The 24396-nt window shown below is 46.6% G+C and overlaps 1 protein-coding gene across 3 annotated transcripts in view; it reads left to right on the forward strand.

Annotated features, from left to right (window-relative positions):
* The window catches only part of GABRA3 (gamma-aminobutyric acid type A receptor subunit alpha3), a 128341-nt gene that overhangs the window by 91335 nt on the left and 12610 nt on the right, over nucleotides 1-24396 (forward strand). Inside the window, exons 6-9 of one of the 3 annotated variants that reach the window (XM_043522111.1) lie at nucleotides 7099-7181; nucleotides 15985-16128; nucleotides 18492-18644; nucleotides 23852-24067. In XM_043522111.1, coding sequence (XP_043378046.1) covers nucleotides 7099-7181; nucleotides 15985-16128; nucleotides 18492-18644; nucleotides 23852-24067 — 596 coding nt within the window. The remainder of the gene's footprint in view (nucleotides 1-7098; nucleotides 7182-15984; nucleotides 16129-18491; nucleotides 18645-23851; nucleotides 24068-24396) is intronic. The other 2 variants (XM_007063938.3, XM_043522112.1) reach the window with 2 other exon arrangements.

Here is a 24396-nt window from a genome sequence, read left to right on the forward strand (position 1 = left end):
ATTTCCAAATTATATGTGCTCAGGTAAACAGGGGAAAGGATGGTTTCTTTGATTGCTAGCCCTGCAAACTCAACTGGGTACCTGAAAGGCAAGATAGGCTTTTTTGTTTTCAGGCATCATCTTCAAGCAATAAAGGTTCTGTGGACCAAATTATCTCCTGAGTGAAATATGTGCCGTTCCCTTGTCTTCAAAGGGGCTGCATTTGTACATTGACTCAGAACTAGTAAACTGTTGTGACTACCATTGGTGGTGGAACAGTGAGGAAGTTACAGAGAAAACTCAGCATAGACACAGCCTGAGTTCTGCCCTTGCTAAAGGTGTCACAGATTCCATAGTTGTTATTAACAGAGAGGGACCCAAAGCTGGAACATTAAGCCTGAGATCTGAGTCCCAAGAGCCAAATTTGTCTCTACAATTTAGCTTCCATGTTGGATCCAAAAGCAGAAGAGGCCCATTTCCCTTTCAGTTTCTGTGCAGCCGAACGGTTGCAAGGACCAGTCTTAGATGGCAGAAATCTCATAAGACCAGCAGATCCCCATCTTGGGTTGAAATTCTGCCATTTGGGGCTGAAATTTCCTGAAAACAAATCATGAGATTTTCAGTGCCGTCAGATCCAAAGTCTGAATCCTAGAAGTGACTCAGCCTTGAACCCAAACCCCAGACTGGAGCCTAAACCCAACCCAGAGCTGAACCCCACCTGTTCAGCCTACCTGTGATTATTGAGGAATAGCCTGGGGCAGCAAAGTGTGTTTTAGAAAAGGACAAAGCCAAAATGATATAACTGGCATAAACAAAGTCTCTGGTGCTGCGCAGGGTACTATACTGCTTTTGTGCCATGTATAGACCAAAGGATTATCACATTTAACTCCAAGAAATTGGAATGAGCCACTAGCACTACATACGTAACAGCATGAGTGATAATGATACATCAAAGGTTTTGATAATCTCATGGTAACCATGAGAACCAAAGCTGAAGTGGTTTGTAGTACCATCAGCCCTGGAGAGGTGTATTTAGCCTGATACACACTTCTTGCCATTGGATTTAGCTGTTTAAAGGAGCTCAACTGATTGTATGAAGGAAAACGTCATTTCTTCCTGTGTGTCTAATTTTTGTCAGGTTGTTTCTGCTGGGGGTGGAACAGGAGAGAAGAAAATTTAGAGCTTGCAGGGTGATTTCAAGACCACTATAAACAAAAATTGTGTTGCAGCTGGGTGGGACAGAGAAGATTACTGATTAGAGGGTAGAAATGGTAGGATTATGAGATCAACTAGAGCTGGGAGAAATGTTTTGGACCAGTAATTTATTTGCTGAAAACTGCAGGTTTGAGTTGATTGAAACTGTTGTGAGTTTGGGTCGGATTCAGTGAATAGTTTCAGCCAAGAAAAAAAGAGATGATTTTTTTTCTTTACGTCAGAACATTTCAGTGCAACCTTTTCGAAACAGAACATTTCAACTCTTTGTTGTGAAATGAGGTTTTGTTGTGAAGTCTAGTTCATTTCATTTAAAACAAAACAAAGGATTTTTAAAAAAAATGAAATGAAATATCTGTTTTGAGTGAAATTAAACATATTATTTGAGCCTAAACAAAAAAAAAAAATTCCGTTTTTCATTGTGGTGAAAAAAATTGAAAACTGTTCATTTCAGGTTGACCCAAAATGAATGTTTTCCCAGGGTTTTCATTTCTGCCACTGAACTGAAAAATCAGTTATTTGCCCAGGGCCAGGTCAGAGGTACCTCAGCCAGTCATCACGTGCTGTTTAGGATTCGTAGTCATAGTTCACAGCTAAACTATCTGAGCCCTGAGATGGCACTGCACCTCTGAGATAGGACTGTCTTCTCTGCTAGCTGTAGTGTTGCAGTAAATATGTATAGCTCTGCAACAAGTCTTTTTGAACAAGTGCTGCAGAGGCTCTGGTAATTGCCTGAGAAATGAGACATATTCCTCTTAGTCTGACATTTTGACATTTCATTAGGCAAAGCATATGGTCCTGCAGAGTCCTTGGGCCAGAAACAGGGCTCAGCAGGAGAGGCCATCTGGGGGGAGAGCGGAAAGGGCGGGATGTCTCCTCTCCTGAGCTGTGATTGATTTCAAAGTCCACCTAAATATTTTAGCTAATTGGTGCACAGAAGGATGAGAGAGCAAGCACGCTGTGGTATGAGAGAGCGAGAGTTCACATGTGTGAGAGTGTGCGCACATGTGTGCAAGAGAGAGGAAGTGTGTGTGAGAGAGATCACGTGTGAAAGCCATGGATTGTGAGTATGTGGAGGAGCACAGTGTGTGTGTGTTTAAGGGAGTGCATATGAAAGTGCATGTGTGTGAGAGAAAGTATGTGGAAACACGTAGAGTTGCATGTGAGAACATGTGTGTGAGAACGTGTGAGAGTGCATGTGTGTGTGAGAGAGAGCATATGCCTGCCCCCGTGTGCCCCTGCGTGTGTGAGAGAGAGGTCTAAGGCCTATTCCCCTTTTCTCTACAGTGAGAAAATGCTACCATTGGTCACGTTATCTGAGGCACTAACTTTTCGGGTGGTTGAAATAGCTGAAAAGTTTCAGGTGAGATTTTGCCTGAATATTTTAGCCATTTAATTTCCTGTGGTTTTTCGAGACCTCAACATTTAGTTTTCTGTATAATTTCAGGGCCCCCATATACCCCCAGTTTATGGGATGGGGAAAAGCTGTTGTTTTGAGGGGAGGGGGGTGGGCTCCATTTGGTTTGGTATCAGCTAGTAAAATTCTCTTTGAGCTTGAAATTCCACCCTTTCCATACATTTGCAATTTCACATGAAGTGGCAAGGGCAGCCGTCTCCGGCCATTCTGGCTTGTGCAGGGCTACAGCAATGCCCAGAGGCGTGCAAACATCTGTGATACACACAGACAGATGCAGACAAGGTCAAGCAGATCGGACGTGTCCAGAGACCTACAATCCTGATTCCACCTACAGATGTGAAACACTTTGTGCTGGATCCTTCATACCCAAGTCAAAAAGACTGATTGCTCTGATCTATGGGCAGCCAGATTGAGGAGTACGAGGCTGAGGGCCAGGTGGGTACTGTCATTGCTAATGATAAGGTGCAGCGGTGGGAGAGACTGCCTTGGTGCTGCTCTAAAGTACACTAGGACCATCGTGGCAGGGACCCCAAAGTCTGGGGTCTGTAACCAGCATCTTTGTATCCTCCGTGACTCAGCCACTCCCAGGGGACACTGATGGCAGCTGAGCATCTAGCGCAGTATAGTTAATTAAAAAGACAGATTTGGCTTATTAGAAAAGCCCACGAGAGTGTGTTTTTTGGGCGGGATGACTGGAATCAACTCGCTGGGGTGCTTTTGAAATGATAAGGTCATCAGTGAAGCAAGAAGGATCTGACCGAAGAAGAAGGGTAAAAGAAAGGGTAAAACAGGCCATGGGTGGTAAAATGGGTGGTAAAATGGGCGATTTCCACATGGATAAAAAGAGTGAGGAAGTTGAAGTTCATGCACCAAGGTTCCAACCGTAGTTTTATGCCAATAACATTGAAGGATGTTACAAGAAAAAATCCAGTCGAGCCGGAGAAGAGACATTTACAGCCCAGAAAGATGTATGTCTCCTTCAAGGACGGAGTGATAAGACCTATGCAGACTTGACAGAAGAGCTAACAAAATGAATGCTAAGTTCCCCAAACAAATTTGTAGCTGAGAGAGAGACGCTTCACTTAAGAAAGCAAAGAGAAGTAGCAAGTGTACCTGATTTTCTGAGTGTTCATCCCAATCATTTTGGGAGCCTGTCTGCCTTTTGTGTTTGGGATCAGAAATCTAGAATTAAGGCATAGGAATTGAAGCTGGAATGAGCAGTGCATGCAGTGTTGGTATGTGAACCCAACGAAGGAAATGGACGGCTAACGTCAGACCTGATGCGAAGCCCATGGCAGTACTTCCATTGATATCAGTGAGTTTGGGATCAAGCACTGAAAGGTACCTCTGCCTGCATGCCCTGTTGTCCAGTCCGCACATGAGGAGGAGTGAAGAGGACATCAGCAAATGGGAGGCAGCGTGTGCGGTTTTGTTGCTTTGGGATGTTACTTCAAACCACTCAATGTTTCTGTACCAGGCCAAAAAGCAGGAGCCTGGATTGTGGGCTGGATTGGGAGACCCTCGCTCCCAAAGGGGAGCCGTTACATGACTAGTCCCATTGACTTCCATTTAACTGATCCCGACTGGGAATACAGGGTTCAGGCTGGTGCACGGTAAATATGCAGGACCTGTCCCTAATGAGAGAACTGGTGTTGTATAGCCCTGCTCACATCTGTGTGTCGGGCACAAAAACAAGTCTCCCACGCTCCATATAAAATCAATATCAACAATGTAAATAGGATCTTGGAAACAGGCAGAAGTGCCCCAGTATCTGTAGCTGCTAAAGAAACATACAAGTGAAAACATGTTCTGTTACGCAAAGAGAAAGGGGCGTAGTACTGGAACACGGGGGTGAAGATGAGAGAGACTTTGGGAAGCTAGCAGGCCAATGTAGGGTACAAGCGGTCCTGTTTGCCTTTCCTATTAACTGTCACAGAAGGAAATTACTCTTCGCTATACTTCAGTCATTTGCGTAACAAGTTAAAGGCCCATATTTTCTCCCGCACTGAGATCTACCCTGCCCAGGAGAGTGGGTTCTCTGCACCAGTCCTGGCCCAGCTGGCAGCAGTCCTTCAGGGATTGTATGCCCAATGTACCCTGGCCTCTAGCCATAGCCCTTCCCTGCCACTCTGTGTTCTTGCCCCTTCCTCTACATCATGGGGGATGGCAGGTGGAGCAGGAACTGGGAATGGCAGCTCTGCATGGCCTGTTAGGTCCTGTGGATATAATTAAAAGGAAAATATAAATCTGCATTTCATTCAGACATGGGATTGTGAAAGGCATAAAAGCAAAAAGGCATGTTGTTAAAAGTGCCAGGCTTACATTTCTCTTGCCTCTTGGGCCTTGCAAGAACCTATAGAAAGGAAATCAGAAGAATTGCAGAAGTAGGGACCTGTAGAGTTTAGAGAATGTGTTGTTCTTATAGTGTGTGTTTCTAGATGATGGGAGTGTGAGGACTTGTGGGAACTATAAAGTCACCAGACCCCTCTAACTGGAAGTGATAGCCAGTTCCAACACTACAAGATTTATTTGCCAACCCAGCAGGACAAACATGACAACACGTTGCATCAGAGCAATTTTATAACAAAATGTGTTCAGTGAACAGCCAACTGACAATAAGCATTTCTGCAAGAGCTATCCGCTTTTATATTCCGTTGAACAGAACACAAGAGTGCTATCTGTAGCAGCTCCATCTACTGACTCACAATAATGTTGCACAAACACACACTCCATGCAACCTCAGTGTAGGGTGGCCAGATGGCAAGTGTGAAAAATCAGGATGGGGGGTGATTGGTGCCTATATAAGACAAAGCCTGAATTTTGGGATTGTCCCTATAAAATCGGGACATCTGGTCACCCTAGCCCAGTGATTTCAGTGGGGATGCCGAGGGAATGTCGTACCAGAACTTGATTAATTGTGTCCACCTTAGTAGATCCAGATACCTGGATCTAGTGGTTCCCAAGTGCATTGTTTCTGGTTTGCTTTACAGCAATGACCTGCTTGAGAAAAGTGTATTTTTGTCCTCCAAAAAATTTCAACATCTTTTTTTTTTTAATTTTCATCGGAAATTTTCTTGAATTTTTTGGGGTTTTGTTAAAAACTCCCAAACTAATTTTTTTGCCTTTTGGTATCTGAAAGACAAAAACGTTTCAGGGTTCTTTGTTTTTTTGTTTGGTTTTGTTTTGTTTTGTTTTTTTACAAAAACCTGAACCTTTTCAATGAACAAGTACATTTTGTTTTGGTGAAAAATTCCAGATTGTTGAAAGCCATTCTTCATCAAAAAATATTGCAATGGAAAATTTTCAGCTAGTCTTTGTGATCTAGGTTCTTGTTAAGACAACTTCAGCCTTGGTCTAGCTCTATTACCTGTAGTGTCCATCAGCCACTCCTTCTAGCGAAGCAATAGGAACCTTTCTTGACCATCTGAATTCTCAACAGAGTTATTTGGTGTCTCTAAAGCCCCTTCTGTTTTGGCTCCCTTCTGTGTATATTAAACAGCTGCAGACTTTCACTGACAGTTTCAATAATTCATCAATGAGCATAAGCTTCTAGACTGAATGAAAACACTTTCTTGAATCCTTTTATTATCAGTCCCCTCCATGTGTGCCCCGAGGACGTTAGTGTCACTGGTGCTGTTATAATGGTCGCTGTGCCGCACCCTTGAATCGGCTGCATGTTAATGTCGAGGTGACGTGATGATAGGACCACATTATGTCTGCTGCTCCATGGATTCACGAGGATGTGTGTGTGTTGGGGGGTGCGCTCGAGGAGTCCCTGACACACAATCCCCTCCTCTGCACAGCAGCAAGACACAATCACAGTCGGGCCGGGTCTGTATCTCTGCACCCTCTAAGGGGGCCATAAGGGAGTAGGAAGAAGTGGAACTGCGGCCTAAAGATACCCCTGCTTCATCAGCTAGTCCGTCTGGCCAGCTTGCTTAGGGGCGTACGTTGTACCCTGCTGTAGTAGAAGGCAGATTGCCCTGGATTCCAGGGAGCTCAGGAAGATAATGAAGAGCTGTGCCCCGTTCTTCCCAGGTTTTTAACTCTCTGAAGTGCTTTGATGCTTTGTCTAAGCCTAGTAACCATATAGCATGCGGAGACTATGAATGTATAATCCATCAGCTTTGCAATAAGATCCACGATGCAACCCCTAGCATTGCTAGAACTAGGTGTTAATGATCTCTCTGCACATAATGCACAAACAAACAAATGTACAGGATTTTGATAGATTTTTTAGATGGCAATTAGTGGATAAAGGTGAACTTGGTCGGTCGGACTAAGTTTGCAAAATGGGGAAGGTGGCAAGAAATTGAATGCAACCTGTTCTCTCCATACCTGAGGCCCTGCTGCCAAGAGATCTGCTAGGAGTCAGCATTTTGAAACTATGTAGACTTTGGTGGATATGGGACAAGATGCTGCAGCAGCAGCTCCATGCTGGATCCTTAGCAGATGTGCGTTTACAATGACGGCCTATGTTTGTCTTGTAGGTTAACCATTCACGCTGAGTGCCCCATGCACCTGGAGGATTTCCCAATGGATGTGCATGCCTGCCCGCTGAAATTTGGGAGCTGTAAGTGCCTAGTTCAACCTTCTTAAATGGGGGGAGGGCACACAGTCTAGTTTTGTGTGCCTATATGCTGGTAGCTTATTGATTTAATGGAACTCTTCTGTCAGGTATTTTAGATAGCATTATTATTAATCATACAGTGCCCACACATTTGCTAGGTGCTCCATATAATAAAATCAAACTGCTGTGCGTACAGTTCCCACTGTGGTCCATAGGAGCTGTGTGTGTGCACCTGCAGGTAATTTGCACTCCAGGGATGGGTAAGTGACCCTGGGTCTCACTGTAAGGTTACCAAGCTAGTACGGGGACAAACAGCTTCACTCACCTCTCTCTGGCTTGGGTAAGCAGTGTTCCCCCCACAGCTCTCTGTCCCACAGAGCTGGAGCTGGTGACATTGCTCTGATGAAACCTTTGTCCATAGGATTTATTGAACTATTGAACTTCCAAACTGTCAGACTCGCAGCTCTTGGGCAGGGTCCCCAGCTCCGGAGTACCCACCAGCTAGGCTGTCCTGGAGCTGGGGCTCTGTTCCCTCTTGCGGAGAATTTTGAAATTGGTGATTTTCATTCCCAATCAGAACAAAACCAAATTCTGAAATATCTAAATCCTCCATGAAACAGAATCACCTTCCTCGGCTCAGCTCTACACAGAGCCATCACTCCTTGGCTAGTGAGCAGAGAGCTGCCCGTCTGGTTCAATCTACTTTAACCCTTTAGGGTTACCTATTCCCAACTAAACAAAACAGTTTGAGCCCCCTCCCCGACAGCCTGTGCTCTAAGACAATCAAATAAAGCACCCAGCTTACTAAAGCCTGCCTCCCCCCTCAGTAAACGTCCAACCAATGAACCCGTGGCAGCCTGTAATAAAGCTCAAGGGCAAAGTCTATCTGGATATATCTAATCAACTACCAGAAGGGAATGTGGTTATCAGCATGATTGGAAGCTTCTGCTCTCTCTGTCTCATAACACAAGAAACCAGGGAACAGCCACTGAAATGGAAAGGCCAAATATAAAACTGATAGGAAAGAAACAATGTGTATTTAGACTGTGGAACTCACTGCCACAGGAAGCTGCTGAGGCCAAGGACTGGGCAAGATGCAAAGAGGGATTGGACATATATATATGGATATCAGGAATATCCAGAGTTTTAGCAGGTCAAGATGACAAAGAGGGTATTGGAAGGGACATAAAACCTCATACTTCAGGATTTATACCAATCTCTAATTATTGGGGATTATGATGAGATGGGGGATGAGCAGATTACCCACCTCTGCCCAACTGAAGGGTTTCTTGAACCTTCATCTGAAGCATCTGGCTCTGGCCACTGTCAGAGGAGTTATACTGGACGAGATGGATGGTGGGTGTGATCAGCTATGGCAACTCCTGTGTAATAATGGTGCTATCAAATACAGCTTTAGGTGACAGCACAACGCGCTCGCAGGAGAGCCTTTGATTAATGAGGTCCTGCAGCCTGGGTCATTTGATTAATGAGGTCCTGCAGCCAGGCTGTCGGGGAGGGGGCTCAAACTGCAGATAGGAAAAGTGTGTGCAGCTGACTCAACACGTCACCTCCAGGAAACACTGCCGTGGAGGCACGTGGTGGGATGGGTGTCCTGTGGCTGCCTTCGGATCAGGAAGGAGTTGCCACTTTAGTTTGTATCATTGTCCCCTTGACTGTCCACCTATCTTCTTCAGCCCACCAGGGTGTACTTGGCAAAGTTGTTGGCCTGCATTTGACGTGCCTTGAACCTGGGGCAGGTAATTGTACCCTAAGTTTGTCCTTATTCTGACAGTAAGTCCAGTCCTATCTGTGCCCACTCTCTCCACTTCACACTCTGACTGCTAGCAGTTGGTTCCATCTGAGGCTGGCTGCTGAGGCAGTGGGTGCAGGGCTGCATTTGTTGTTGGGAACAAGGTAGGCGAGCACTGGCTGGCCATGCCCTTTCCCTCACATGCTTGTTTCACCTTATGTGCTGAATCCCCTTCTTCTCCTTGACATCAGTGAGCTCATATTCTCGCGGGAAGCCAAGTTTCCTGGGGGCAGAGGAGGGAGGAACATCCTGGTAATGTGAGGGAGCTGTCAGTCTAGCAGGGAGAGGGACAATTAGTCTGATTCTCTAGTGGAGTACACAGCCATTTGCTGGCTGGTGTCCTCTCTGGGCCCTCCACTACCACTGGATTTGATGAGGCTTTCATTTCAGTTCATTGACCTCACTTCTTCTTTCGTGGGGCATTTGTAAAGCAGCAGGCTGGGATTGTAACTGAATCTTGAGATTTGAAAGCCATTCTAATGCGTCTGGGGTAGCAAGGTGGATCCCCTGTGTACCACCAGTGTAAGTATGAATTGGACAGTTGTCCATCATGTGTCACATGGTTGTACCGCACCATAGTCACAGTTTGGTGATTCTTTGACTTTCCATTTGTGGAGGAGATATCCACACCTTCCGTGCACTGCTCCAATATCATTGACGACAGGGAAGGCAGAATCCCAGGACTTCTTTCTTTGGCTCTTCATTAAGGTATTTTGGGGGGTGCACCACAAGTGGCCCATGATTCAAGCCAGCAAGTGCTGGCATCCTTTCTGTTGGCCTGTAGTGTTGATGCGTGGGTCCAGAAAGATTTCCTGGATTTGAGTCCGGAGAGTGGCAGTGAATTGAGGTCTTTGTATATCGGCAGATCTGGAGCAGCCAGGATCTTGTGGTACTCCCAGACCACAGCAGCGTTTCACCCCACTAGATGCTTGAAAATGTATGTTTCCCCTTCTGTTATTTCCCCTCTCTTGGTCTGGTCTGCCAAGATGAGGGTGCGCAGCATGGTCTCAAGATCCACTCAGCCCCTTGCAGGGTCAGGCACTATGGTTCTAATACAGAAGTAGTCAACCTGACCTCCTCTCTCCTGGGTGGAAACATCAGCATTGTTAGTAATGCCAGGGCTGGGAACAGTCGTTTGTTCTTAGCCAGCTGCTTGTAAAGTTATTTGGGAAAAAGTTCGTTCTTATAATTGCATACACAAAGTCTTTGTTTTGGAGACAGGCAAAGGTGTTATTTACCTATTTTCTTAAGCAGTTATAATGCAATGTCAGTGGCTGCTGATAGGAGGCGCCATAACGCTCTTTGGTAAGACATTTGGGGTTGGACGCACCGGGAGAAAAGAGACTCAGAGGAAGAGCAGCTTGCTCTGGGGCAAGGGTATCTAACCCTGCATCTGCTCTACACTAGCAAAGCCTGGAATCCACTCTCCATCTCAGATCCCATAACATTCCTGGAGGGAGAGGGCGGAGGAAGGAGACTCTTGCACATGTTTTTGTCAGGCCCCTGCAGTGGCAGAGTGTCATTTTTTTTTATTATTATTATTTCTGCATCTGAACGATGGGAGTGTTGAAACAAGAAGCTGAGTGTTTGTAAAACTGGCCATGATTATGATCAATATCCATATGGCACCCATCAGCACAGTGTCTGAGCATACGGCTCATATGTTCAATAGAATGGCATCAAAATCCCATCTATACCCACATGAGGAGTGCAGCCTCAGCAAATCCCCCCACAGACCAGGAAGCCCAGAGTTGTAAGAAGTTTAGGCTTGGTCAGATCTGAGGCTTAAAGGGCTTCTGCAGTGTCCCTTTAGCTCACCAGACATATTCTTTAAAGACTCAGCAGAACTCAGCTCAGGTTTCTGAGGATCCTGGCAAGCTGGATCGATCATTGCTGACCTCCTGTCCCCATGCCACTTCTTAGCAGTGGCAGCCTTCCAAATGGCTGCAGGGCAGCGCACTCCCTTGAAAGCAGGGAGCCAAGCTTTGCACAGCAGCTTTCACTTTCCACCAACCAACCAACCCCTGTGTTCACATTGTTCCAGGGACTAGAAGTGAAATGAGTTTGAAGGTCTCTCCGTGCTCCCTAGGAGATGTATGTGCACATTGTCATGCCACCCTGCAGTGACTCGAGAGCATGAGTGCCAAGCTCAGGGCAGACTGTTAGGAACCAGGGCACAAACCTCAAACTGGTTGTGAGTTCTACAGCTCTCAGCTGCCACAGGCAGTGGGGGGGACCCTGAAGCTGTCAGCTGCAGTGGTGGCAGGTGCCAGACTCCCCCCATCCCTCCCACAGCAGGGCTCGAACTCTTATCCCCCCTGTCAGCCCCATTTTGTCACAGTTATTTTTAGTAAAAGTCAGGGACGAGTCATGGGCTTCCGTGAATTTTTGTTTATTGCCTATGACCTGTCCCTGACTTTTACTAAAAATAACCGTGACAAAATCTTAACCTGCCTCATAGCGAATCCTATAATAAACTGTATAAAGATTTGTTGTATGCAGTGTTGTTGTAGAAACAAGGTGGGTGAGGTGATATCTTTTATTGGACCAACTTCTGTTGGGGAGAGCGACAAGCTTTCGAGTTTACTCAAAGCTCTTCTTCAAGTCTGAGAAACTTACTTACAGGACACTCTACTACAGGGGTGGGCAAACTACGGCCCACGGACTGCTTCTGGCCCATCAGATATTTTTATCCAGTGTTTGAGCTCCTGCCAGGGAGCGGGGTTGGGAACTTGCCCTGCTCCACCCACCCGGCGCTCCCCAGCCCCCGACTCACAATTCCCTTGATGAGCACCAACTTCCAGCGTGCAGAGCCACCTTGCGCAGGCGCGACTTCACTGCATTGTTTCCAGGATTGGAAGCCCGCCCCTACATGGCAGCCTCCCACACACGGCAGCGTGCCCAATCCCCTCCCAGTCTCCTACAGCCCCACCCTTGAGAGCCTCAAAACCAGCCAGGGGCTGCACACATCCCAGCTACGGTGCCTCCGCCCGTGGCAGTGCCTGGTGCAGCTGTCTTAGCGTCACTGCTGGCAGGGCCCCTAGGAGTCCCCGGTAACACCCCTGTAGAGCTCCCCCCACCACCATGCAACACTCCATGAGTCCCCCCTCCCTCCACCTCGGTAACATCCCTTATAGAGCCCCCCCCCTCCCCGCTACACCCCATAGAGTCTCCCTCCCCCACCGGGCATTCATGGCCTGCCATACTATTTCCGTACCCAGGTACAGCCCCCAGGCCAAAAGATTTGCCTACCCCTGCTCTACTACACTCTGAGTACGTTTCCCAGACCTAAAGAAGAGGCTCTGTGTAAGCTCGAAAGCTTATCACTCTCCCCAACAGAAGTTTGTCCAATGAAAGGTATTACCTCACCCACCTTGTCTCTCAATATATGAAGATTTATTAAATAGGAAAAGGAAACGAGAGTTATTTACAAGGTTAAAGCAGGTAAATATATAAACACAAATGAGTTGCAATCTTAAATTTCAAAATGTAATAGACACTTCTATAATAAGCAAGCTCTTTGTGACCTTTAGGGCTAACCCAGGCTAAACGTTAGGGATCTCTAGCTTATGCCTAGTAAACCTTGTCCCCAAGAGTCCAAGTAGCAGAGAGATCCTGTTCCTTCTTGTTAGAGGTTTTTATCCCTCTCCTCATTTGTGCTCTTAGTGACAAATGCAGTTGACAGGAGGAATCCACTTGCATGACTTGTGCATGACCAAAACAAACATCTTTGGTCCTCTTTAATGTTCCACAATAGTCTGTCTGGACCATACACCTTCCCTGTTGAGCAGGACTTAACACCTTCTGTTGGAGACCAGCACTTCACACTGGTTAATGTCTCTCTCCTGCCTGATGATTTACACAGTCAGAGAGGCTTACAACACAACCACTCAAATATTGCCTTACAATATGGGGATACATATGTTATAGATGAGATTAATGCATGCAGCAACTTACAAGCATTCAATAAAATCTAAACACGAAACACATTCTTATAATTCTAACACCTATTTTAACAACATTAGCACACAGGTGAGCCAAGCTGATTTCAGCCATGTATTTGTCAGTGGTCCATTGAGACATGGCATGAGCTGGCACCTGGTCTGCCAGCATCACACACACCAGAAAACTACCATGCAGTCTGGCTCAAAGTAGGACATCTATGCGGGGACGCCCAAGACTAGGGCAGCAGAGGATGCCGCAGGAGTTGTGCCACTTACGATCCTGATTTGGACTGGGCTGCCCCACATTGTGCAAACAAGACATTAAACAGACCAGAAATATCTTCAGGGCTTTAAACGGACCCAAAATATCAGTGCCACTGCTACATGACACAAGGAATGCCTTCGTCCCAGAGGACAACTGTTATAGAGTTGACAACCTCATTTGCATGCAGGATAACACGGGAGGCGTGGGGGTGGATGTCTAGCACTGAAATAACAGAAGGGCTTTCTAGTCTAATGTTAAGGTGCGTTGACTGTGGGGATCCGGGACTGGAATAAAAGGGGGTGTTACAGACCAGGATGCCAGTGCACTGGCAGAGGTGGGAGAAGGGCAGGCTTGGAAAAGTAGAGCACTGCCAGTCAGGTTGAAGATGCATTAGCCGAGCTGCACTGGAAGTGCTTACACAGCACCGTTGTGCACCGAGAAATGTCGCCCATTCATCAAAATCACCTTTTATTCCTTAACACTTAACAGGTTTGCGAAAAGCAAAAATGCAATCATGGCCTTCTCTTTTGTAATTAGACAAGTCAGTGAAGTTTCAACCCACAATGTCCCAAAAAGCTTCACAGGCTGGAATTTGACCCATCGTCAGTCCTGCAGAAAAATATCCTGGTCTCACTTTGGGTCTTGTAGGGGAAACCTAGGGAAAGGGGAAGAGTTAAAAATCTCTTGTCGGTGTCCTTTCCCAGCATCTGTTTAGCAGGCTTCTGCAGTAGACGTGATCACTGCAGGGAGCTGCAGTCAGGGGTAGATTAAAGCAGGAATCTTGCCATCTGGCCCTTATGGTACAGCTAATGGCCTCTGGGAAGGTCCTCGGTTCTGAACACCCATGTCAGGGAACTTGCATCACAGACTGTGCCATGGAGCTGTCTGGAGGTATGTGCCTCATTGTCTGCATCCTCCCACCCCCACCCCTGCTCTACTTCCAGGAGAATTCAGGCCCTTTAGCTGTTGGGGTTTTTGAGGGGACAGGGATTTGAGATAGACTTGAGCTGCAAGTTCTTTCTCTAGTGGGGGGAGAGGAGCAGGTGGCAGTGAAGCACATGGGACTCCACTTCTCTTTAACCTCCAGTGAAATAGCTAGCAGCTCTCCTGCTGAGCCAGAGGTACTCGCTGGCTTACTGGAGGGGGAAAGGAGGTGGGAGGTTAAAAGAGAGCGGAGTTACAAGCATATTGCACGTCTCATGATATTTGGTGTTATTCTTCAAGTGCCAGTTCCTGGAGTCTTGTGATTTTGCAAAAACTTCAGCTATAATTTTTTTACAATAGGACCATTTCTAGTCTACCTAATTGCAGTGAAAATCTTGAAAATGTGACTCTCTAAATACTCCCACCCCAGAGGGCAAATGCAAAGAATCCAAAATGTATTGTTTTGTGTATAATCTCATGATTTTTAAGACAATTCGTGGTTCTTTGGAACCTGACTCATGATTTTTGAATGCTGCGGGCTTGGTAATAGTGAGAAAGCAAGATGTGAGTATGTATAAGTGTGAGTGGGGGTGTTTGTGCATACAAGTATAAGGGGGGAGTGCAGGTGGGTGGGGATGGTGTGAACGTGAGTATGTTTGTGAATGGGGTGGGAGGGTTGAAGGTGTGTGTGAGCACATGGGGAGGCTGGCGGAGGGAAGGGGTGCATGGAGACAGTAACCAGGCAGGTAGCTGGAGCACCGCTTTGTTCTGAGCACAATGCCGCCTCTCTCGGTAATTTAGCCGTCTCCTGCTGGCTGCCTCTTCTGCAACTTTCAGGCAGCCACTTCCAGTTTCCAGCCACTGCAGCTGACTCCTAGGGAGGATGATTGGCAAGCTGGTGGGGGAGCCTGTGATCATGCAGATGAAGAGAACAGGGGGGCAGAATGGGGGAAGGAAAACTTTCTCCAGAGCCAATTTTTCACATAAACTGGAGGGGCTTAATGGCAGCTGTTAAGAGCTGCAGGCTGGTGAGTGTGAGGCGATCTCTGCCGTTTTCTTCTCACCCTGGTAAGAAACGGCCTAACATTCAGCAGAAAGTGTACACACCCCTCCAGTGGCTGGAGCCTGGCACCCTTCAGATCCCCAGCTTATTAGACTAATTATCCCTGACCAACGTGCTAGTGACTGTGGGTTAGACAGGGCCCCGATGGAGCAGTGGCATGGAGGCTGGGCACTGCAGAGGACAGAGTAGAGCTCAGTTGATTGCTCAGCTGCCTGCCTGGGGAGGGAAGGTGGAGGACTGAGGAGAGGGAGGAAGCTCAGAAGCTCTTTGAGGAAAAAGTCCATGCTATTTGTATGGCATGGGCCCAATTTAATGAAGGGGGCAGATTTTCAAAAGCATGGAGGGAGTTAGGAGCAAAGGAGCTTCTGTGTGCAAAATAGCTGTGATTAGCACCCTTTGATTTGGGAAACCCTTGCCTGCCAGATCCAGATTCTGTTTCTGATGCAGCCCAACCGATATCTGAGGCAGATGCTAGAGCAAAGAGAAGCAGCTAGCGCTCTATGTTCCAATGTGTTCAGAAATGACAAGTCACTGCCAGGTAGGCCAGAACGTTAAAGGGGAGTGTGCTACCCCTTAAGGTGTCCTTCGACCCCTCCCTAAACGCTAAACATCCGGCAGGCAGCCCTGACTTTGGTTCAATGATTAACTGTTTCTAAAGTCATCTTGGTGGTTAGACATAACTGGCCATATTAGTCGCTGTGGCTCCTCTGCAGATGCACCGAGACTGAATGTGGCCCCAAATCTTTGGTATATTTTAGGCTGGTCAGACGCATGACCTCCTCCTTCTTCCTCCTCTGCAGATGCCTATACGAAGACGGAGGTAATCTACACCTGGACGCTGGGGAAGGATAAATCAGTGGAAGTGGCCAAAGGTGGATCTCGCCTGAATCAGTATGACCTCCTGGGCCATGTGGTCGGAACAGAGATGGTCCGATCCAGTACAGGTACTGAAGTGAGGTGGGGCTGGAAGTGGACATAAAAGCTGTGTGCACTGGCAGGTGGGGTATTCCCATGTGATTTGAATGTATATTTTTGTCATGGTTGGGTCCAATATGTCTGCAAAGTAAATGGGAGCCATGGGAGGTATCTCAATCAAAGGCCAGAACTTCTAGTGATACCCAGTGACACTTGCAGGCAGTGGATCATATCCAAGGATAGCATGACCAGCATCACAGTAGCCTTAGATCCAAGCTGGGGTGATGGGAGATGGAGCCATTCTAGCAGTCCACGCTATGCATGGGCATCACAACACTCCTTAACACCACGCTGTGTTGTTTTTGGACGGAGTAGAGGGAGGTTTTGAAGGGTAAGGAGCATGGCACCCCCTAAGAACAAGCTGTTCTGGGGGGAGAGGGAACTTTTCTAGGTTATGATGGACGGAATCTCCAGCTGCACAGGGTCATCTGATGTGATACTCAGCTGTTCATGTGGACACAGCATGTCCGTGCTATGAAGGAGAGCTCCATAACACAATGCTGGTGCTCAGGTACCATGGTGCCGAGTGCCATAAAAATGCCTAGCTAGGAAAACTGGAGAATAGAATATATCCAGGTTTTTCAGGACCCTACCCCAGCATTGCAGAGCTTATCTTCCTATGCTGGGGTGTTTATAGATGGAGCATATCCATGCTATGAGGTACCACAGCATCTGCGGCAGCAGAGCCACCGTCTCATATTCTGTTGGGCGATGGAGCAAGAGAGGAAGTGTCAGGGAGGTTTTCATAGGTACAAATGGCAGTTAGGCACCCAACTGGCAGACAGGTGTCTTTCTGCCCACTCCCATTGCAAACCAATGGGATTCAGACAGCTAACAGCCACATGTGCCTTTGGAACTCTCCTGCTTGCCCAGCTGCTTCTCATCACCTGAGGGTGCAGTTGAATTGGCTGAAATTTCAGTCTCCCAGAAGAATGTCACCGATGAAGAGAGGCCACCATGCCGATGTTGCTCACTCTGATTTTCACTGAATTTTCTTGGGCAAATATTACGTCAGTTGTAGAAGAGTGTGCCAAACAAATGTTTTCTGTTTAATGACCAATACTAATCATCTCTCTCTCTCCCCATCTGCCGCTCCTCCCTTTCCCCTGTGAATTCAGGTCCAGAGATCTGCAGTTACCCCATGTGTGTCTCTTCTAACTTTCTCCTTCTGTGTGTGTGCGCAAGTAGTTCTAGGATATTTCCTCTCTGTTGCACTTGATGTTAATTGTATCCGTCTTTAACAGCTCAAATCGCCTCCCTTGAGGACATGTGGGGAGTCCAGAGAACTAAATGTCATAATATTCGATCTAGCTCTGCCTTCAAGTTATAGTAAAAATAATAACAAAGTAATAGGCTGAAATGATATGAAATCTGCAAAAGACACCAATGCATAATGGCTTAACAGAGCTAGAGTCGAAAAAAAAAGGACACCGTATTCCAGCAGTGATGAAGCCAAACTGAAGGCTTCCACCATTACCCTAAGCACTGGGGCAAAGGGAGGGGAAGGAAAATAGAGATGGCAAATAGACATAATTCACTGGCTCACACCCCAGGCCTTGAACAACCAGCATCCTGTCCCGACCTTCCAGATGAATGATACAGGGAGGAGTTGGGTATTGACAGATCATAACATCTTTTGTCAAAACATAGAGAGTACCAGACTCCTACTGTGACAAGGTAAAGATGATGCAGTCTGTAAAGGGTTATGGGGGCCTTCCTGTCACATGGCTGCATGGGAAGGAGCGGGGGAGTATAAAAGGGAGTAGAAGCTGGTTCAGAAGCAAAGCAGGTGGGAGGGAGGGAGGAAGGAAGGGAGGGGTGTGTCTTCTCCCCTCCCAGCTGAGTGAAGCAGGGAAAGCCACTGGAGATTGTTGCTCAATGGTTTTCAGTTGGTTTGCTTTCATTTTGTTAAGTCCTGAGGAAAGGGGTTCTAATGCTTGGAGCTTCATATCACTTCTCTGGCTGGTGACAGTTCTCACCAACGTCCACCTACCCACATGCAAAGCAATCTCTGTTTGTACAAAGCAATCTCTATGTTTGTATACAAGAGTGACAGAGACCCCAATTTTGTATTGCAACAAACATATACCAGTTTCATGCCATTATGGTATGATCTACTTTATCATGAGGTATCATAATACGTCAGATGGTAACTTAGACACATGCTGCAATATCAGGTGATATAGCCCTACAGGACCGGGACGTTCACACAAATCACACCCTCGGGGGATAAAAATGCTACTGTGAGATCTGGACTCAGTTTTTTTTTGGTTCAGGCCTGGCAAGTAACAATTGTTCTGCTGCTTTCTGCTCTAACCTGCTGTCCCTCCAGGGGAATATGTCGTCATGACCACGCACTTTCACCTCAAGCGGAAGATTGGGTACTTTGTGATCCAGACGTACCTGCCCTGCATTATGACAGTCATCCTATCACAGGTTTCCTTCTGGCTTAACAGGGAGTCTGTTCCCGCCCGGACTGTATTCGGTGAGTTTCTGACATGCAGTATGCTGATGGGTGTGGGATTTCAGTGGAAGAGCAACCATGGCTGCTTAGGTAACCAGAGCACTGAAGCGAATGGCACCACACCTGTTTGTCTGTCTGCCAGTGTCTTCTAATCTGTCTGGTGCTCCTCCCTGTGCTACCTGAAGGTCTCATTTGTGAACCTTGTATTTCTTTTGTGGACACAACATATCTCCAAAGTATCCCTAGCCCTCTGCTTGGGGATCAGTTTTGTGGGCAGGGCTGCTGAGCCGTGCTGGGGATCGGTGAAATCTGTTCTCTCTCACCTGTTGATAGGTACGTTGGATTCACATGAACCGTTGCACTCTGCTGAAGCATGCCAGCCCCAGGAGCGTAGGCAGGCATATGCGGTGTCTGTTGCCACCTTTCATTTTAACTTCTAAAGAGTAATGTTCGTGATGGCAGGTTTTATCCTTCCTCAGACCTCTTATTAATGCCTATCTGGTGGGCAAGCGGCAAGGTTGAAGTAGCCAGAATCTGAATCTCCGAAGCACTGCCAGCCTGGATTTTAATCAGCCTAACCGCTTATGTCTATGCACCACATGGGACACAAGGGGGAAAGAGACACCTTGAGAACAGGAGAGGCAAGGATGGAGGCAACTCAGAACAGGATGAGGATGGCTGAGAGGCAAGAAGAAGTCAGGATGAGTAAGGAGCAGGTGTCAGAGCCTTTCTTCTGTAGCAAGCCAGTCATTACCTGAAATCCATAAGCCTAGGAGATAGCACTTGGGTTAAAATCTGCCCTCCATGGGCAAGGTCATTGAGAAGGTTCACAATCCTAGCAGAATCTACCTTCAGCCTCGTGTTCCCTCTAGTCAGGATTGAGGCCGAGGTGCAACGTGGAGACACCATTGCTGCTGGTTTTCTCTGGGCAGTGGGCCAAGTTCAGGTGCCCTGGATAACACTGTTAGCTCTCTGACTGATCATGGATGTTGTTGACCTGTTGGCAGAACCCAGCAGAAATTTGCTTGTCCAGTGGCCCCTCATGTAAATGGAACATTCTGTTGTCTCTGCTGTTTAATAGATTTTACTGTACTTGGTGGGGATTGTTTTTTACTGGAAATATGACTGATTGTGAGCTCCATGCCTTCCCCCGTGTTTCCCACAGCACCCTACATTAGTGTTCTTCAGAATAGCCCATCGTGCAGCCATTGGAATCAGTGAGAAAACCCCAAGTGATGCCAAATCAGTGCTGAGTCATAGAGAGGGGCAGCAAACTGTTTTCTCCTCCCATGAAGATTTTCAAGATGTCAAAAAGTTCTCCTGTCCCAATGGGGATGAAAACTCAGAATACTGACAATTTTCATGAATCAAAAATGTTCTAAAAAATCAATTTGGGTCAGTCAGAATGTTTTGTTTCGATAATTTCAAGATGTTTTGTTTCAGTTCTGACCTTTTCCCTCTTTTAAAAATGAAAAAAAATTTCAACACAAAAAACTGAAATTTTCCATTTGGTCAATATTGACACTTTTTCCCCAAAAATTTTCAAGTCAGTGCATTCATCGAAACTGACCCTGTTTCACGGAAACAGTTTGGGTTTCAAAGAATCAGTATTCTTCAGCAAAAACCTGTTTATTGACAAATTCCTGATCAGTTCTCCTGAATAATAACAAGAATCTAGATATTGATAAGCCAGTTACACAGAACTGGCTGCGCCTGCTTTGTTCGAGGTTCTATTGACATGGTGGCTGTGGGATGTAACAGGTGTATATGGGAAAGAGGGCGATGGGTCTGCATACACAGCTTGTACTTGCTGATTACACTTCTGGTCCAACCTGTGCATGTGCTGATCCCTGGGCTGAGTCAATAGGACTGTGCCTTAAACTGATTGTAATTATTTTCATTTCTTTACACAATATCTTTTCACTTTGCTATCAGAGGCGGAAGGTCGGGCCAGAGTTACAAATATATTAACAAACTATTTTAAAATGAATTCCTCCTTACTTGCCAAGGCCTGAGACCAGGGTCTCCTCATTCCCTCTACAACAGTTGCTGGTATCAGAGAGGGCTCCATTTAAGCATGGCAGGTGTAGGTGGCAGTCTGCTAGAGCTAGAGGGGGCTCAGTCCCCCAAAATCTATCTACCTCACCATCTCCCTGGCTGCCCCCATGTACATGCCCATCTCTGCAGTCACAGTGCCGATGCATGCCATGTGATGCTGCAGGGGGCGCCTTGAGCCTTCCCCTAGTGGCGAGAGCCAACTGGCTGGAGCTGGAGCCTGGCCCAGGCCAGCACCAAAGGTCAGGAGGGAGCCGCTGCTGCCCAGGCTCGTTCTCCAATCCCGGGGCCCAGACCGTGGGACAGGATGGAGCCGGAGTGAATGCAGGGTGGGAGGGCTCACTCTCCATCCCCTGGGTCCAGCCCCATGGGACAGGAGTGGAGACATCTCTGCTGGGGTGAGTTTGGGGCAGGCCTGCTCTCCAGCATCCCACTTCCCACTCCCAGATCTCCCCGGTGCACTGGGCTGGGATAGAGCTGGGTCCAGCCCCCCTGCCTCTCCAATGATATTTTAATCTTCCACCTCTGATGGCAGGTGATAGTGACCTTAGAGTGTGCAAGGTGTGGGGAAGACAGAAACTATTGTCGCAATTAGTGATAGCAGAAACCCTTTCAACCAAGGTTTTGACCTTGTTCGTTTGCCTCCCACCAGGTTTCTAATAGATGAAGATTTCAATAACGTTCTTGATAAAAACATCAAATAGTGAATGTCTGGCAATTAAAAGAAAAAAAAAAGAAAAGTGGGTCCATTTATAAGAGTCCGAAGTAAAGAAGACTTTGAAATTTAGAAATTTCCTGCCCAGATGGATGATATCAGAAAAGTGAAGTAGCGAAAACTGCTTAATTTCCTGGCAATGCACAAGTATGGGAAGCTGGAGGCTCTGAGAATGGATAATGGGATACGGAGTCTTTCACTTTCAGGTTGCTGGTTCAGATCTCCATGTGTGCTGGCCTGTGTGAAATGAATTGGTTGATCTCAGTCCAGTTGCCCAGGGACAGGTGTCCCATTACTGCCAGAACTGGCACCCATATTTGCATTCTAAGCAGGGAGGCCAAAACTGAACAGACCATGGAGACTCATTCCTTCAGAGGTTCCTCTTTGCAGATCATGCTTGAGGCAGATTGGCAGGGAGCTGTGAGGGAGCCTTGTATTAGAGCTGGATGGGAAATGGTTTTTCCTGTCCCATAAAAAGTTTCAAGATCTAACAATAAAAATAAAAAAAACCCATCCTGAATCAGGACAAAGTCAACATCTAGAAAATTTTTGCAAACTGAAAATGCAAAACCCTTTCGGTTCATGTTTCAATAATTTTGAAACATTTCATTTCAATTTTGCCATTTTTTTAAGCTATAAATGGCTTACATTTCAAATGAAATCTTGTTTTGAACCAGAAAACCAGAGTTTTTCATTTCAAAAACATCAAAATGAAATCTTCTGACAATTTCAAAACAAATTTTTGAGTCAAAAAATTTGTTGGAACACAGCCTTTCTGAGGAACAGTGTCAGTTTCAATGAATCGGTGTTTTCTGATGGGAAAAAAAAAGTTTCATTGACAAATTCCCAACCATGTTTAACTTGCATGCTGCAGAAAGGAGCCCACTCTCCAGGCCTGTCACTAAACTCCACCGTACCTTACCAGATAAATACATACTTATTTGTAGTGTTGAAGTGGTATGGTATGCTAGGGGTACTTCTGAGATATTCTGTGTCTACAAAAGAAATACATAAAAAGAAAAGGAGTACTTGTGGCACCTTAGAGACTAACCAGTTTATTTGAGCATGAGCTTTCGTGAGCTACAGCTCACTTCATCGGATGCATAGCATATCGTGGAAACTGCAGAAGACATTATATACACACAGAGACCATGAAACAAAACTTCCTCCCACCCCAAGGGGGATGGGCTGTTGCCAGCAGGAGAGTGAGTTTGTATGTGTGTGTGTGGGGGGGGGGGGGGAAGGGTGAGAAAACCTGGATTTGTGCTGGAAATGGCTCCACTTGATGATCACTTTAGATAAGCTGTTGCCAGCGGGGGAGTGGGGTGGGAGGAAGTTTTGTTTCATGGTCTCTGTGTGTATATAATGTCTTCTGCAGTTTCCACGATATGCTATGCATCCGATGAAGTGAGCTGTAGCTCACGAAAGCTCATGCTCAAATAAACTGGTTAGTCTCTAAGGTGCCACAAGTACTCCTTTTCTTTTTACGAATACAGACTAACACGGCTGTTACTCTGAAAAGAAATACAGGGTGCTGTATTAAACTTGAAAAAGACACAAGTTGTTACATGAATTGAAAAGCTTTGACAATGTTAACAATTTTTCATGAAGAACATCATTAGTTTAAAAAGCCATTTTGCAATGAATAATTGCAAAAATTCTTGATAGCATGGTCCAGTGGTGAGTGCTCCATCCTGTAAGTCCAGATACGTGGACTCTATTCCCAACTCTGCCAAAGACTTTTTATGTGATCTTGGGCAAGCCACTTCCTCTCTCCATGCCTCGTTTCCCTATCTGTAAAATGGGGTTAATTGTGTTCACCCACCTTTGTAAGGTTCTTTGAGGTCAACAGATGGAAAAGATTGTATAAGTCTTAAGTGTTAGTTATTTTCTTGTGGGAGGAAGTAAGGAGGGGAGCACAGACAGATATGTAGTAAATACTCCACAAAACACAATTTTAAATGTCCTAATAGCATCTCCTTCACAAATGTCCAGTTAGATCTGCCTGGCTGGCTGCACCTTACCACTACCACTGTTTGCTATTTTATATGGTAGCAACCAGAAGCACCAGTGTACTAGACTCTGTACAAACACATGGTGAGATCAGCCCTGCCTCATAAAGTTTGCCATCCTAAGTAGACAAGAGGTGTAAGGGGAAACTGAGGCACAGAGCGGTGAAGTGACATGCCCAAGGTCACCCAGAAGGCCAGTAGCAGAGCCAGGAATGGAACTCAGGCCTCCTGAATCCCGCATCTGGCCAAACTCATTGCTGAGGTAAGTGGGCCTAAATCAATGGGGCTGGCCCTACCTGCGCCTTTGGTGCATTTGGCGCATGGGTGTGATGGCATCTCTACCTGGAAGGACAAAGAGAGAGTGGGAAGAGATAGCTCATTGACCAGGCACACAGACATGGTTGCATGCTTTGACAGCACCGTTCTCTCCTGCTTTGTTCCTGCAGGTGTCACCACCGTCCTCACCATGACCACACTGAGCATCAGCGCCAGAAACTCCTTACCGAAAGTGGCGTACGCGACGGCCATGGATTGGTTCATAGCCGTCTGTTACGCCTTCGTGTTTTCTGCGCTGATCGAGTTTGCCACTGTCAACTACTTCACCAAGCGGAGCTGGGCCTGGGATGGCAAGAAGGTGCTGGAGGCCCAGGAGATGAAGGTGAGTCCTGTAGGCAAGGCCAGGGAGCACGGGAGGGCAAAGAAACGCCCCACGAGAGAGCTGCATTGGGACCAGGAGTGGGTAACATGCAGCCCGGCACATTCCAGTAGGCTGGATGCTATTCACTGGGGTCATCAATTCAGGTCTTGACTGGAGTGGTTCTTGGGGGTGGAAGGAGAAAGGGCTGGTGTAATGTATTGTCTTTATCATTAGCTGGGAAAAAACTCCTACAACACTCATGTCTCCATCTGTCCCTCCCTCTGTGTGCGTGTGCGTGAGTGTATGTGTGCCTGTCTCTCTCTGGTTGCATCTGTGCACGTCTCTGTGTGGTTC

This window comes from Chelonia mydas, chromosome 9 (assembly GCF_015237465.2).
Source record: "Chelonia mydas isolate rCheMyd1 chromosome 9, rCheMyd1.pri.v2, whole genome shotgun sequence".
Taxonomy (NCBI): Eukaryota; Metazoa; Chordata; order Testudines; family Cheloniidae; genus Chelonia; species Chelonia mydas.